Below are 17,353 nucleotides of genomic sequence, written 5' to 3'. Positions count from 1 at the left end.
ACTCAAGCAAATTTAAAGAGGAATGAACGAGACCTGACGATGAACAAAGTGCACGGACACAAACATGAGCCGGGACGAGAACACGGAACGAAAACACGGAACGAAAACACGGTCCAATCAGAGTCGTGTACTCTGAATACTTGGAGTACTTTTACATCAAATCATAGAGTAAAAATACAGCATAGGATCAAAAACAGCGTTATGTTTGTTTCCCTGTTATGGATTTATTACTAATTTAAGAAATTCAAATCCCACGAGAGCTGAGTCTGAGTTTTTCTCTTTAATATCGTGCAGTTTGACGCCAAAATGATCAAATACCTACTTTGAATTTTAAAAAGTAACTCTGAAAATGAGACTAACAGTTACTCAAAGTTGTGTATCAGTGACTTCCAGGGGCGTCACACTGAGGGGGGTAAAGTGTGCTGTTTACTCGGGGCCCGGTGCAGACAGGGGCCCCTCACAGAGTCTGTACTGTGCATCATTTGTCCCAGGGCCCAGGACACGAGCAGCAAAACGACTTCACTCCTGCAACTTTTGTCCAGTCACAGATTAGATTTTTGTTGAATTGTGGCTCTGACCTGGACAGAGGGACAGAGGGACAGAGGGACAGACTCTGGACGTTTGTGGGACACTGGTGCTTCTCTGTTTTGTGTTTGGACGCTGCTCTTACACATCACGACTGAATTCAGACGATCACAAAACAGACGCACAAAAACATGGGACAGTTTGGGACAAGATCTTCAGGATGTTTTGGTTTTGTGAGACATGTGGCTGTTTTATCTCATGGTGAGCCCTTAATAAAGAAACAACAGATAAAAGAAATAAAAACTGTGATTCTATTAAAATGTTGTGACTGGCTCCTCTTCATCTTCATCTTCATTTACAGCAGCAGCTTTGAGTTAAACAGTAAAAATAAACGTCACCTTAACATTTACCGAGGAGCATTACTGAAAATAAACACCTCTACTGATCCTGTGCAGGGACGTCACGCTGGGGCTGCTCTACATGTGTCTCTGTGGTGATATGTCGAGCGGTTGGGACACGACGCACACGTCAGCAAACACCGAGGAAAAAGATGGAAGATCGTCTGAAAACTCAAGAAAAGCCACAAAATGAATTTACAGAGCTCATTTTCAGGAGTCTGTGGTCGGTCTGAGTGTGAGGAGATTTTACACAAAAATCTTTGGCTAATGCTAATGCTAATGCTAATGCTAATGCTAATGCTAGCTTGTGACTATGATGTTGTTTGAGGGACTTGTGTAACAGCACAGATCAGCTGTTGGACTTCAGATAAGTCAGTTCTTTCTGGTCAGATTTGTAGATGTAACAGACGAATAATAAAGTGACTCAAACATGTGAATGAAACAAAACACAAGTCCAGGTCTGTTTTTGATGCACTAACGACATTATAACGACTTAAAGCCACAGGAGTCAGTTTTGTGTAACATATGAGCTTAAATAATATGTTTTTATCTTAATATTCCGTCTTTTACATCAGTTTAATTCACGTCTGCAGCTCATTTTCCAGTTTGATATAAAAATGTAAAAATAAAGTATGAGTCTTGGTGTTTGGGGATCGGCTGAGGTTCGGTTGGGCACTTGGTCAAGGCATTCAGGACGAAACACGAAGCACGACGTCATCAGCTCGATCACATGACCTCACAGACGATCACGTGACCTCACAGACGATCACGTGACCTCACAGACGATCACATGACCTCACAGACGATCACATGACCTCAGTTCACCACAGGAGCACCTCACGTCACACGAGTAAATCCTTGGCTTCAGTTTCTGTCAGTTTCCAAACAGAATCGTCACAGTTAATAAAACGATTTATTTAAAAGTGCACTGTGTAACATTTTGAGTCGAGGGTCCGCCTCCTGTTTGTCTCCATGGAGATGTGATTAAAGCTGTACCTGGAATTTCATTTGTACAGAGCCCAGATCATTAAAGTCCTGTGTAAACGACAGAACAACACAAACAAAAACAAACAAACAAACAAAAACAAACACACAAACACAAACAAACAAACACAAACAAACACCCAACGACAGGAGCAGGTTCATGTTTAAACAGGTTCATTCTTAAACTGCTGCGGTGGCTCAGTTTGATCTCAGTCTTTCTCCTCGTCCTCCGCTGTGTCTCAAATGTCCTCGTCCAATCACATTTGTTTATTTCAGTGACTCATGTGAGACGAAGCAGCTCATTGGTCGCCTCTGATTTACAAATAAAATCTCATTTTGTTCATCGATTCTACACAAATCCTCCATGTTTTTCAGCTCATCATATTTTTTCCTTTATTTGTTCGATATGTACAGACTGTGCCTGTCTCTGATTGGACAATCCACCTGTCAATCACATCCTCCTGAAAACTGAGACTCACCTGTGACTCCCACCTGAAGAAAGAAGAAGAAGAAGAAGAAGAAGAAGAAGAAGAAGGAGAAGAAGAAGAAGAACAAGTGTGTCCTGGACCCAAGTGCAGCCAGTGTTTGTGTTAAAAGTTCTTCTCCTCTTCTCTTCCTTTTCTCTCCCTCTCAGCTCTTCTCTCCATTTCTCCTCCTCTCTCTGTGTCTCCTCTTCTCTCCTCTTCTTTCCCTCTTCCCCTCTCTCCCCTCTCTCCTTTCCTCCTCTCTCCTCCCCTCTCTCCTCTTCTTTCCCTCTCTCCTCTTCTCCTCTCTCCTCTCCTCCTCTCTCCTCTTCTCCTCTCTCCTCTTCTTTCCCTCTCTCCTCTTCTCCTCTCTCCTCTCCTCCTCTCTCCTCTTCTCCTCTCTCCTCTTCTCCTCTCTCTCTCTTCTCTGTTGCTTAGTTTTTATCCATAGACTCTCATGAGATCTTGTTTTAAAGGTTCCGTGTCTCACACAGGGGACATACTGAGTCAGTTTGTTGCCGTTGTCTTTTATAAGTGCATGTTAAATGTTCCACAGTGTGGCATTAAACTGGGTCGGATCAGTCAGATGAGTGTTTTTCAGGGTGAGTTTAATGTCATACTGTGGAACCTTTCAGGCAAAGTGTTAACATCTCCATGGAGACGAGCGGAAAAGTGACAGACTGCACCTTTAAACCTGCACCAAAAATATCAACAGTTTGAACAGAAATAAACTTCACCACAATAAGAAACAACCACATTTCACAAACAGAACATTCACCCAGAGTCAGAGGTCAGAGGTCAGAGGTCAGGCAGACCACGCCATGGAGACCAGAGAGACGCAAAGGTCAAAGGTCAATGTTCTTCTGTAAAAGCCCAAAACAACAAAATGTGAATGAGCTGCTGCAGTTTAACAGAGAGGGACATGGAGTATCTGTACTTTACTTTTACCTTTACTTCAGTACATGTGAGAGCAGTATCTGTACTTTACTTTTACTTTTACTTCAGTACATGTGAGAGCAGTATCTGTACTTTACTTTTACTTTTACTTCAGTACATGTGAGAGCAGTATCTGTACTTTACTTTTTACTTTTACTTCAGTACATGTGAGAGTGAGTATTTTTTGCTGTGGCGAGGGGCGTGACCTTTGCCCTTTGACCCTTTGTGTCAGTTTTACATTCACATTTTTGTAACAGTCGTTAAACTCCAGACCCACAGTGTTCGACCGCCGCCGTGTGACGCGTCTTTGGCCTGAAACGGCGCCCCCTGGAGTCCCACGCGCTGATCCTGAAGGTTTTCCAGTGATGTGGGTCGTCATGGTAACAGTGACCCGCCCCCCGCTCAGTCTAACGCATCTTGTAGTCGTGTGATATGGCGGCTTCGCACAGCTGTCCTTTAAAGTCCAGCTCGAAGGTGAAGTCCAGGTCCCGCTACAAAAAACATCAAAACATTTTAAATCAAAACAATTCAACAAAACGGACTTTTCAGATTTTAAACACGTTTTCTCTGTTTATGTCATCGACCGTTTTGTATTTGGAGTGATTCATGTTTGAGTTTCATCTTTAATCGACTATTTTCAAGACGCCATTTTGCCGATTAATCAGTGTTTTCACCTCCACTGGTCCACGCCCACTGGTGCACAGTGTCCATAGGGGGCGCTGACTCTTTGTTGTGATATTTACAGTGACATCAGCTCCCGTTTTGTAACACGGACGTCAGTAACCAATCAAATTTAAAAATATAGCAAACGATAACGGGCCCAAAATTGAGCCTTGGGGAACCCCTCAGCTCAAAGTTTAAAAAGTGTCTTTAAACTCGTCTGCTCCTGTCCAGAGGAAATACTTTACATTTTATTTGCTCCACTTTGATATAAAGGCAAAACATGAGGCGTTTTCCATGATTCTGGTGTAACTGCATTTGAATCGATAAATTAAAAAAATGTGACAGACGTTGAATTAAAGTACGAGACGTTTTGGACCTGGGTCATCAGCTCCTGTGGACTCGTCTGGATCTATGGAGCGGCGAGCATTTAAGACCTCCATGTGAGTTCAGGGTTTTAAAGAGAAAATGTGTTTCTCCCTGAGGTTCAGAGGGACCAGAATTATGATCCAAACATTATGTACGGAGATAAAACGACTTAAAAACGTCACATATTTCCTCTTTAGAGTTTTCAGCAGCTGAATCCAGGAGATAATATCTGAAGTCCAGGTTCTGAGCAGGATCTGACTGTTCTCCACAACTTTGCTGGATTTTTGTGACTCTCTGTCGCAGACGTGAAGGAAGAACTTTTTTGTCGTTGTGTTTTTAAAGATCTATTTTTTTTTAAGGATGGACAGTGGCTCAGTTGGTCGAGTGTTTCTTCTCTGATCGGGTTTGAATCCTGCTCTCGACATAAACATCTGAGTTGAACCAAGGAACTTTAGACTTTTTCGTTCTAATTTGTTTCCTGTAGGTCCACGTCAGTCTGCACATTCATTAAATATATTAATTTTAAAACTTCAGGTCATATCGTACATGAAGTGGACGAAGGACACTGCAGTTTCACGATTGTTTTTCAGAGTCTGGTCCAAACGCGTCTCATTTCCGTCTAAAGAAAAAACACGGCAAAAAACTATGAAAACAGCCCCTGATGAAATGTTCCACAGTATTTTATAGAAACGTCAAAAACACCAGCAACGACAGTCGATTCTGGATTTTGTTCATTTCAGTGTAATTTAAAGGTTTATCATGTAACTTTTCCTAGATGTGCTTGTCTCCATGCAGACGTTGTTGCTTTGCTAAAAATGTTCCATAGTCAGGCATTAAACGTATCAATGACTGAATTACAGGCGTTTTACTCGTCAAAGATCTCGAACATCAGACACAGATTTATGTATAAATGGACCTAGCTAACCTGCTAACACAACGCTTGTCTCACCACAGATCTGACCTGTAACTCGCCCTTGTGGTAGTGTAGATATGTTTAATGCCATACTGTGGAACATTCTTGGCAAGACATTAACATCTCCACAGAGACAAACACCAGAAAAGTGCCACAGTGCTGCTTTAGCCTGGTCACGGTGGATAAACACTCACGATGTTCTTGTCGTTGGGCTTCATGGAGATGTTCCCTGTGATCTCCTCTCCTCTCCTCACCGTCAGATAATCCTCCAGGTAAAACACCGTCTGTTTCCAGTGAGTGTACGAGGCGTCTGGAGCTGGAAACACAAACTCAGAGTCACTTTAAGGTGAAAAAAAGATATAAAAATGCACCTTTTACCATTTACACCGTCTTCAGCAGAGATCCCCAACCACGAAAACAGCAAAGAGTTTATCAGCGACGCATCTTCTCTGACGTAACTTCAGCTCGTCCCTCGTGACGCGATAATGAGCTCGTCCGTACAAATAAAATGAAAATCCTGAGAGGAAATTGCCACAGAAATGTATTTGATGTGTCAAGTTTATTATCTGCTCTTGTCTCCACGACGACGAATCACGTTTAACACATCAGACACGACGCACAAAAGAGCCACAAGAGCCACAAGAGCCACAAGAGAGTCAGAATGAGCCACAAACAAAAGTCTGTGGAGAAAAGGTCGACTGAGGAGCTGGAAGAGGAGCCGGAAGAGGAGGAGCCGGAAGAGGAGGAGCCGGAAGAGGAGGAGCCGGAAGAGGAGGAGCCAGAAGAGGAGGAGCCGGAAGAGGAGCCAGAAGAGGAGCCAGAAGAGGAGCCTACGACCTCCAAGAAAAACAAATCTAAATCTAACAGACGACACCAGGAGTCCTACTTAAAATGTGAGTTTGTCTCTACAGGTGAGTCTCACGCGCCGAGTCGGCTCTGTGGAATATGAGGAGGAAAAGTGAACGAGGCGATGAAACCTTCAAAACTGCTTCAGCTCATGAGACGAAGCACCGGGATTAAAAGACAAGACTTTAGAGTTTATGAAAGAAACAAACGTGAACAAGAAGGAAACAAGAAACAAGCTCAGGACTCCACTGATTCAGCCTGTGAGGAGGAGGGTTTCATTTGATTTTGTCCATATTTATCTGTCCGGTCTGTGAAAATAAAACCTACATTATTCCGGTCTGTGGTGCAGAAAAGGTTGAGGACCCCTGCTCTTAAGTGTGTGTGGTGCGCCCCCTGCTGGTCTCCTGCAGTGGAACCTTTACCTGGAATGTTGAGTAAATTCAATAATTCAGTAAATTCATGATGTATAATTTGTGACATAGTGTGGAACATTCCAGGCAAAGTAATAATATCTCCATGGAGACAAGATGCTCAATGGAAACAACAGAACATGTAAAGTTTTGACAGAAAAATACATTTAACTTTTGTAAATGTGACTGTAGTAAGAGTAAACTACAGGCCTCCAAATAAAAATGACACATACAGCCCAAACATCTGCTCATGTAAAAATAATAAATTTACAGATAAATATTTATAAAAAAAAAACCAAACCCATATATAACTCTCTTTTGATTTAAGTATAAAAATCCATAATTAGTTCAGTGATTTGACGACTGTCTGATGACTGAGCTCTGAACTGTTACACTGTAAACTGCAGTTCACGCCTCGTCCAGCAGAGGTCAGTGTAACTCCACAGCTGAAGTAGAAGAAGTCAGGCCTGTGTCTGATCAAAGTGACCGGACACGTCTGAGCTGCTCTAATGTGAACTGACACTTCTATTAACGGCACTCATCGATATCTCTGAGGCCCCATCAGGCGCCGCCTCGTGAACGCCGCCTCGTGAACGCCGCCTCGTGAACGCCGCCTCGTGAACGCCGCCTCGTGAACGCCGCCTCGTGAACGCCGCCTCGTGAACGCCGCTCACCCCACGCCGCTCGACCCAGCACCGCCGGGACGGGGCCGTGTGATCTGCAGAGCTCCACGCCATAAGAGTATAAGAGTAAACTGTTACACACCTCAGCTTCAGTCTGGACTCAGTTTCAGTCTGGACTCAGTTTCAGTCTGGACTCAGCTTCAGTCTGGACTCAGTTTCAGTCTGGACTCAGTTTCAGTCTCACCTGTAGAAAACCCCGTCTTCTTGTGACACTTGGTGAACTCGATGTTGAAGTACGTGACCAGGGCGTGGACGTAGTCGTTTCTCTGGACTTGGAGACAAAAGGACGAGGTGAAGCTCAGGTCCTCAGGCTTCACCGTGTAAATGTCCACCTCCTGCAAGAGACACATGAGAGACAGAGACACACATGAGACAGAGACACACGTGAGACAGAGACACACATGAGACAGAGACACACATGAGACAGAGACACATGAGAGACAGAGACACATGAGACAGAGACACACATGAGACAGAGACACATGAGAGACAGAGACACACATGAGACAGAGACACATGAGAGACAGAGACACACATGAGACAGAGACACATGAGAGACAGAGACACACATGAGACAGAGACACATGTGAGACAGAGACACACGTGAGACAGAGACACACATGAGACAGAGACACATGAGAGACAGAGACACACATGAGACAGAGACACATGAGAGACAGAGACACACATGAGACAGAGACACACATGAGACAGAGACACATGAGAGACAGAGACACACATGAGACAGAGACACATGAGAGACAGAGACACACGTGAGACAGAGACACATGAGAGACAGAGACACACATGAGACAGAGACACACATGAGACAGAGACACATGAGAGACAGAGACACACATGAGACAGAGACACATGAGAGACAGAGACACACATGAGACAGAGACACACATGAGACAGAGACACATGAGAGACAGAGACACACATGAGACAGAGACACATGAGAGACAGAGACACACGTGAGACAGAGACACACATGAGACAGAGACACATGAGAGACAGAGACACACATGAGACAAACAGAGACACATGAGACAAACATGAGGACACATTTGTCTCCGTGTGGCTCCATCACAAACTTTGACCTGTTTAAATTCAGACTCAAATCTCATTTATTCTGTTTCTTTTATTTCATTGTTTAATTTTTGATGAACTTCTTCTTTGGGATTTATTGAACTAGATCATGATGAAAACTGTGAGAGAATTCTACTTTTATAATTTAAACATCGATAAATAAGGAAAGAATTGATGTAAAAACAGGACAGAACTGGACTTTAAACCAGGACGAGACTTTTTACTCTCACCCTGAGAGACGCCGGGACAGAGACACAGAGCCCATGTGTGTCAAAAGTACAGAGGGTCAAAAAGTATTTATTCATCCACCAACTGTTCAAGTTCTTCCTCTTAAAAAGACGAGAGACGCCTGTACTTTTCATCATAGTTTCACTTCAACTATGAGACAGAAAGATCCAGGAAATCACACTCTGATATTTAAAGAAGTTATTTTGTAAATTCCTCAGTAAAATAAGTATTTGTTCATCTACAAACACAAGATCTGTGTCTCTCACAGACCTGTCCCTTCTTCTTTCAGAGGCTCCTCTGTCCTCCACTCGTTCTCTGTATTAATGGCCCCTGTTTGAACTCGTCCTCAGTATAAAAGACACATGTCCACAACCTCAAACAGTCAGACTCAAACTCCACTATGGACAAGACCAAAGAGCAAAGGAACCACAAACAAAACTGTAGACACCAGGCCCCGAACACTCAATCTGCAACAGGTAAGAGCTGGAGTCAACAAATCAACTGTGGAGCAAGTATTACAAAATGGAACAAGACCAAGACCTGGGGCTCCACCAAGATCTGACCCCGTGGGGTCAAAATGACACAAGAACAAAGAGCAAAAACCCCAGAACCACACGACCGAGTGAATGACCTGCAGAGAACTGGGACCAAAGTAACAAAGGGACCATCAGTAACACATGACACCACCAGGGACTCAAATCCTGCAGTGCCAGACGTGTCCCCTGATTAAGACGGGACATGTCCAGGCCCGTCTGAAGTTTGACAGAAGCATTTGGATGATCCAGAAGAGGATTGGGACAATGTCACATGGTCAGATCAAACCAAAATATAGAACTTTTTGCCAAAAACTTGTCGTGTTTGGAGGAGAAAGAATGCAGAGTTACATCCAAAGAACATCAGACCTACAGTGAATCATGGGGGTGGAAACATCATGCTTTGGGGCTGTTTTTCTCCAAAGGGACCAGAACGACTGATCCGTGTAAAGGAAAGAATGAACGGGGCCAAGTATCATGAGATTTTGAGTGAAAACCTCCTTCCATCAGCGAGGGAACTGAAGATGAAACATGGCTGGGTCTTTCAGTGTGACAATGATCCAAACACATCGCCCGGGCAGGAGTGGCTTCATAAGAAGCATTTCAAGGTTCTGGAGTGGCCCAGTCTCCAGATCTCAACCCCACAGTAAATCTTTGGAGGGAGTTGAAAGTCCATGTTGCCCAAAACATCACTGCTCTAGAGGAGATCTGCAGGAGGAACGGACCAAACTACAGCAACAGAGAAAACCTCTGGAGACAGAAAACGACCTGTCACTGCAACAAAGGGAATGTAACAAAGTATGAGATGAACTTTTGTTATTGACCAAATACTTATTTTACACCATCATTTGCAAATAAATTTAATCTGAAACCAATAAATTGAGTTCAGATTAAATGTAAATTTTCAGACGTTTGTTTGTTTTGCTCCAGAGACAGAACCAAACTGTTTCAAACTGACCCACTGCAGGACAGAGGAGGAACTAAATGTACCGACAATAACTATCCTGAATACTCATCTGGAGTAACTGTAATCTGGTACAGTTACTTTCAGAGTACAGTTACTTTTCTAAAATCAGAGGACTACACAGACGTATTTGACGACGTCGTTTACGCTTCAAACTGTAGGATTTTAAAGAGAAAACCACAAACTCAGCTCGTGTGGTGAGGCAGGTGTGTTTTTGCTTCTCTGATGAGTGAAACGCACAACAAACACACAAACACACAAACAAACAAACAAACAAACACACAAACAAACAAACACACAAACAAACAAACACACAAACAAACAAACAAACAAACACACAAACACACAAACATTTCACTGTTTTTAATCCTGTGCTGCGTCTTCATGATTTCAATGTGACTCAGAGTATTCAGAGAGTTCAGGACAGGACTCTGGACCATGTACGTTACAGAGTACATTTTACTGCAGATATTCAGTATTCTGTGACTAAACACATTTTCAAAGTATTCTCCCGATCACTGCCTATAGGGGGCGCCATTGAGATAAGTCAAAGCACTGGACACGGGACGTAGACTTTGGACATCACACCAAACATTTGAGTTACACAGTGAAACTATGGCCTCCTGATGATGTAAGAGCGAAACATTAACGTCAGAGCCTCAGGGGCCACACTCTGCTCCTGCACCAAAACAGAGGAACGGCAGAATGAGAGCACCGAGCCGCGAACGAGTGAAGAAGAGGATGAACGTTAGCGCGGAGACGAGTCAAACACAGACCGTTTATATAAATGGACATGTCCGACCTGCAGCCGCCGCGTTACAAACAGGAAGTGACCACGAGCGCACGTCCGGTTCCATTGACCATCGAATCCAGACGCTCCAGCAGCTCCAGCCTCGACCAGCTTCATTTGAGCTGAAGCTGTGGTGACGTTTCACTCTCAGTCTTTTCTCTCTATAAACTCAAGAAACTCAAACGAAAAATGATTTATTCTCCTCGTTCCCTGATAAACTAAATAAGTCCAGAAAAATCACCTTTGATCAGATTAAAGACACTCGCCCTCCGCAGATGTGGCGCTAATGAGCTGTCAGAGAAAACGTATCTTAAAATATTTCTCCAGTAAATGTCCTGACCCGAGTGCAGAGGCGTCGGGGCATCTGGTCTAACAGAGAGTCCAGAGAAATATAAAACCATCCAGTGTCACAAGTGGAATAAAATAGTGTAGAAATATGTGCAAATACATGTAATACTGTTTAAAATCACAGTTTTGTTTCATTCACATGTTTGAGTCACTTTATTATTAGTCTGTTACATCTACAAAGATCAAAATGCGACGTTCCACCTTGTGATGTCATCAAGTGGTAGTTTTCAAGTGAACAGCTCCTTTTACCTTTAGTTCAGTCGAGATAAGAGACAGGACTGAAATGATCCAAATGATTCTATAAATGAAGGTGTGTGGAGTTTAAAAACACAGTGGAGCACTTCCTGTATCGCCACATGATGACATCACAAGGTGGAACAGAGTGTTTTCTGCAGGTTTGTGTGTTAAACATGTGAGAATGAAACAAAACACAACTCCAGGTCTGTGTGTGACATGAGCTCCATGGATGTGCTTAATGTCACACTCCACGACCAGAAAAGTTACACAGTGCCTCTTTAAAGGGCTAATCTCGTCTACACTGCATTAGTTTCAAAGCTCCAGTCCCACAGCTGCTCTTTATTTCCTCGCGGATGATAATCTCTGTAAACACCTCCGCCTGGATCCTGCTTCAATCAGAGCTGTTATCTCACAAACACCGACCGCCGTACGAACGCCGTATCAAAGACGCCAAACCGCTCCGACAAAGACGACCCCGGGAGGCGCGGCCACATCTGCGGAGAAACCCCACGACATTTATACCTCCAGGATCGAGGTGAGCTCAGGTGAAGCCACGATCCAATCACCGAGGAGAGACGAGAAGGTCAATATGACGAGGGATCGACATGCACGGCACGGCGCCCGATCTGCGGCGCCGCGAGGGACAGACGGGCGCCAAGGGCAGAGTCCCACTAATGTGTCCGACATTATGTTTATGCAACGGGTACGACGCCGCCAATGTCACGGTGATCAGAACAGAGCGAGCCACAGCGGCGAGTCCCACGAGAACGAACATTTACAAAGACGTCAAAGTCGATGAGACGCTTCATAAACGTTTGAACAGAAGTGAATCAGAGAAAGTGAAGCATGAACAGGTGATAAATCTGAAACAGTCACATCTGACGCCACGAGGATGAACCCAGGGCGGCTCGTTTATAGATTTAGAAGAGCGCCCATGACCTCGTCCTGTTTGAACGGCGGCGGCGGCGGCGGCGGAGGTGTGTCAGCGACGTCCATTTATATAAAGAGTCTGTGTCCAGAGAAGAGCAGGTCTGTTTAACGAGTGTTTTAAAGATTCAGCTGACAGATCTTTACACCATTTATGTCTCTGTGTTTGTGTTTTTGTCTCAGATTTGACTGATCGACTCTTGAGGCTTTTTCTTTATCCATAAAGACCCAGTGACGGCGCGACATGTGACACTGACATGTTCTGTTCAGTTTTTCCAGCTCAAAGCCTCTTCCTCGTCTCAGTCCTGGTGCTCGTCTTTATGCGTCATGTGATCTGGGGTTAAATGTTCTGCTGAGGGATTCTGGGAGTTTTATTCCTTATAGACACATTTATACAGAGCTGTTGTCGTGTAACAGATCGATCTCAGCTTCATCCTTGTGACTGTTGTGATGTAAACGTCTTCGTCGTAAATGGTCATGTGACTCACCTTCACCAAACACGCCGTGGTCACCACTTGTTTGGGGTCGACGACGTCCACGAGCGGCTCCTTTATGGCCACGTTTCTGATACAGGTCATGTCAAAGCCGTAGACGTTCTCCCACCCTGAAACACACAGTCGCTCAGTGTTACGCACGTGTGGACACAGACCGCCACGCCGCAGCCACAGTCGCCCTGGGACAGACGCCTCAAACTCACCAACACTTTCTCCAGATTCACTCTCAAACTTTCACAATGATCTGCTCTGTGTCTGATCTGTGTCTGATCTGACCTCAGACACAGGGCGATGGGAGACTGCAGGGAACATGAGGTGCCACAGGGGGGCGCCAGTGGCACAAATTGTCATTACGTCCCTGGGTAAAACACTTGACCCACACGGCCCAGTATAAGGAGTGTGTATGAGCTTTGGTGAGAGTCAGAGGAGCCGATGGCACAGACTGGGAGCCTCGATTTAAGGGTCTCACCACGAGTGCGTTTGGATGAAAACTGCTCTGGAAAAGTGTCTGAATGTCATGAAACGCGTCGTATAAACAATAATAAACTGTGTCTGTGTCTTTATCATGAGACGTCGTCTTTGTCGTCTTTGTCGTCTTTGTCACAAACACTGCAGCAAACTGACAAACAACGATGAACGTGTGAAGAGCAGCTCTGTGATCGGAGGGTTGAGGGTTTGAATCCCTTTTCTTCACCTTCATGAGTGACGTTCAAAGGTTTAAAAATTTAGTTTTAAGGGAAGGACCAAATAGACAAACCAACACAAAGAATAAGCTCCAGTAACATCATTAAAATATAAAATGCAGCTGCATTTGCATCTTTAAGCCTCATCTCTGAGTTATTTTAATCCTCCGGCTCACAGACCAGTCTAGAATAATCCAGACTCTGACCCTCGTCTGTTTTAAACATGAATAAAATATTTTGACAGAGACGTTTATGAACATCAGCTCCTCAAACTCCACAAGAGAGAGGGGGAGAGAGGGAGGAAGAGAGAGAGAGAGGGAGAGAGAGGGAGAGAGGGAGAGTGAGGTAGGAAGTGCGCCAGAGAGCGGGAGGCAGAGCGGGCGAGGGGGGGGGGAGAGAGAGAGGGAGAGAGAGGGAGGAAGAGAGGGAGAGAGGGAGGAAGAGAGGGAGAGGGGGGGTGAAAGAGAGAGAGAGGGAGAGAGAGGGAGGAAGAGAGGGAGAGAGAGAGGGATCAGCTCCTCAAACTCCACAGCCTCTGTGTTATCAGAGAGAGAGAGGGAGAGAGAGACAGAGGGAGAGAGACAGAGAGAGGGAGAGAGAGAGAGGGAGGGAGGGAGAGGGAGGGAGGGATTGAGAGAGACAGAGGGAGAGAGAGAGTCTGAGGCTGGGGGTCTGCACTTCTCTGTTGATAATGAGCAGGTCACTGAGCCGCAGGACGTCGTCTTTACATTATTTGTGTCTCCACTTGAGTCCAGTGTTAATGACACGAGTCTGAGGAGCAGAGGATTATGGGTCATATGAGCCTCTGCCTGTGGGATATGAGTTTGAAAGGCACTTCATCATAATAATAATAAAAACACACTTTAAATACAGTCACTATGAGAGATACAGAAGGGCAGGAGGTTTACATTATGGTCAATGGTCATATTTACAGCGACTCATTATGAAGCGACTGACCCTCAGTGACACGTAATAATAATAATAATAATAATAATAATACATTTTATTTATAATGCACTTTACATTTGACACCAAACCACGTCGGGTTTAAACTAAAGTGTCTCTATTTTGGCTTTTATAAATACAGACTTTAGAATTTTAATAGAACTGTTTTAGGACAACTGTTTTTCTCCTGCACTTTTCCTTCTCTTATCTCCATGACAACAACAACAACTAATAATAATAATAATAATAATAATAATAATAATAATAATAATAATGCTGATTCCCGTCCAGGCCTCAGACAAAGGCTTCTCTCTGTTTTGTTTTGTTTGCTGGAGCTGTAAATCACTCTGTTAGCATTAGCATTAGCTTTAGCATTAGCTTTAGCATTAGCTTTAGCATTAGCGTTAGCGTTGGTGCACTTCAGGGCAGTTTGTGTCCAGCAGCTCGGCTCAGTCCTGTCCATTTGAGAGTCGTCCAGGACAGAAGTGCTCTGGACTGTTGACACATAAAAATAATGTACGACCCTGCACTGTGTCCACTGAGGCAGAAAGACCAACGAAGCACGAGGCTGAGGACGTCTGACCACGTCTGACCACGTCTGACCACGTCTGAACACGTCTGACCACGTCTGACCACGTCTGAACACGTCTGAGCACGTCTGACCACGTCTGACCACTTCTGACCACATCTGAGCACGTCTGACCACGTCTGAGTGACCGGCCTGACCACGTCTGACCACATCTGACCACGTCTGACCACGTCTGAGTGACCGGCCTGACCACGTCTGACCACGTCTGAACACGTCTGACCACGTCTGACCACGTCTGAGTGACCGGCCTGACCACGTCTGACCACATCTGACCACGTCTGACCACGTCTGAGTGACCGGCCTGACCACGTCTGACCACGTCTGAGCACGTCTGAGTGACCGGCCTGACCACATCTGACCACGTCTGACCACGTCTGAGTGACCGGCCTGACCACGTCTGACCACATCTGACCACGTCTGACCACGTCTGAGTGACCGGCCTGACCACGTCTGACCACGTCTGAGCACGTCTGAGTGACCGGCCTGACCACATCTGACCACGTCTGACCACGTCTGAGTGACCGGCCTGACCACGTCTGACCACGTCTGAACACGTCTGACCACGTCTGACCACGTCTGACCACGTCTGACCACATCTGACCACGTCTGAGCACGTCTGACCACTTCTGACCATGTCTGACCACGTCTGAGTGACCGGCCTGACCACGTCTGAGTCCGAGTGTCTTTGGGCCGGTGCATCCACCCAGAGCTCTGAGGTCAGAGGTCAAGTGACCAGGCTCAGGTCCAGAGGTGACTGAGCCTTTTCTGTGGCTCCGCCCAGACTCTGGCACAGCGCCCTCTGCTGGTCAGATCCTCTCAGTCTGACACAGTTTAAGACCAGACTGAAAACCTCTTCTCCCTGGTATTTAACACACGACACACAGTGTGTGTCACAGGTGTGTGTCACAGGTGTGTGTCACAGGTGTGTGTCACAGGTGTGTGTCACAGGTGTGTGTCACAGGTGTGTGTCACAGGTGTGTGACTGTTGTGTGTCGTGTGTCTGTTTTTACTTTTATGTGAAGCTCTTTGGTTCAGTTCAAGTTTTTTAAATGTGCTGTAAAAATACACAAGAACTGAATTGAACTAATACTAATACTAATACTAATACTAATACTAATACTAGTACTAGTACTAATACTAATACTAATACTAATACTAATACTAGTACTAGTACTAATACTAATACTAATACTAATACTAATACTAGTACTAATACTAATACTAGTACTAATACTAATACTAATACTAATACTAGTACTAATACTAATACTAGTACTAATACTAATACTAATACTATTACTACTCCGGGTGTTTGTGATGAGGAAACATTAGAGCAGATCAGGACACAGTGAAATGAGACGTTTAAAACATAAATATTCTGCCTGAAGTGTGAGACTCACAGTGGATTTTAAAGTCTTTATACTGTCGGTCTTCGATGGCGAGGACGTACAGCGAGGCGCGGTCAGGAAACATCAGGCCTCCGGGCTTCTGTTTGACCGGGAAAGAGACGAGAAACAGGTCAGCGAAGAATCAAATAAAACTACAGACACGAGACTAAAACTACAGACATGAGATTAAAACTACAGACACGAGATTAAAACTACAGACACGAGACTAAAACTACAGACATGAGATTAAAACTACAGACACGAGATTAAAACTACAGACACGAGACTAAAACTACAGACATGAGATTAAAACTACAGACACGAGATTAAAACTACAGACATGAGATTAAAACTACAGACACGAGACTAAAACTACAGACACGAGATTAAAACTACAGACACGAGATTAAAACTACAGACACGAGACTAAAACTACAGACATGAGATTAAAACTACAGACACGAGATTAAAACTACAGACATGAGATTAAAACTACAGACACGAGACTAAAACTACAGACACGAGATTAAAACTACAGACACGAGATTAAAACTACAGACACGAGATTAACCGGAAGTCACTTCTTTATAAAAATATAAAACAAATCTGTTCCTCTCAGATAAAACTGTACCAGCCACTTGTCCCGGGCGAAGATGACCGTGTTGAGCATGGACTCGTAGAAAAGACAGTAGCCCATCCACTCAGAGATGATGATGTCCACGTTCTCCACAGGCAGCTCCACCTCCTCCACCTTTCCTCTGAAAATGGTAATAACTGAAACAGAAAATATCACACAAAACATTTTGACTAACATCACCTGATAAAAATGTGTGTGTTTATTTAAACAGACGTCATGAACTGACAGTGTTTTATTGGAAAAATGACCCTCGACGTCAGACTGAGGCAGAAAAATGAACAACACAAGAGGAAAATGATCTTTTTTAGCT

The 17,353-nt window shown here is 44.4% G+C and overlaps 1 protein-coding gene across 1 annotated transcript in view; it reads right to left on the bottom strand.

Moving 5' to 3' along the window:
* Positions 1-3,714: 3,714 nt before the first annotated feature.
* The window catches only part of LOC117372286 (protein arginine N-methyltransferase 8-B), a 30,156-nt gene continuing 16,517 nt past the window's right edge, over positions 3,715-17,353 (bottom strand). The window contains exons 4-9 of the mRNA XM_033968069.2: positions 17,038-17,180; positions 16,419-16,506; positions 12,796-12,911; positions 7,373-7,523; positions 5,444-5,565; positions 3,715-3,798 (exon numbers count right to left, since the gene is read on the bottom strand). Of these exons, the coding sequence (XP_033823960.1) occupies positions 3,715-3,798; positions 5,444-5,565; positions 7,373-7,523; positions 12,796-12,911; positions 16,419-16,506; positions 17,038-17,180 (704 nt within the window). The remainder of the gene's footprint in view (positions 3,799-5,443; positions 5,566-7,372; positions 7,524-12,795; positions 12,912-16,418; positions 16,507-17,037; positions 17,181-17,353) is intronic.

This window comes from Periophthalmus magnuspinnatus, chromosome 6, assembly GCF_009829125.3.
Source record: "Periophthalmus magnuspinnatus isolate fPerMag1 chromosome 6, fPerMag1.2.pri, whole genome shotgun sequence".
Lineage (NCBI taxonomy): Eukaryota > Metazoa > Chordata > Actinopteri > Gobiiformes > Gobiidae > Periophthalmus > Periophthalmus magnuspinnatus.
Note: the sequence above shows the minus strand (reverse complement) of the source record. Positions and strands in the feature narration are given on the sequence as shown.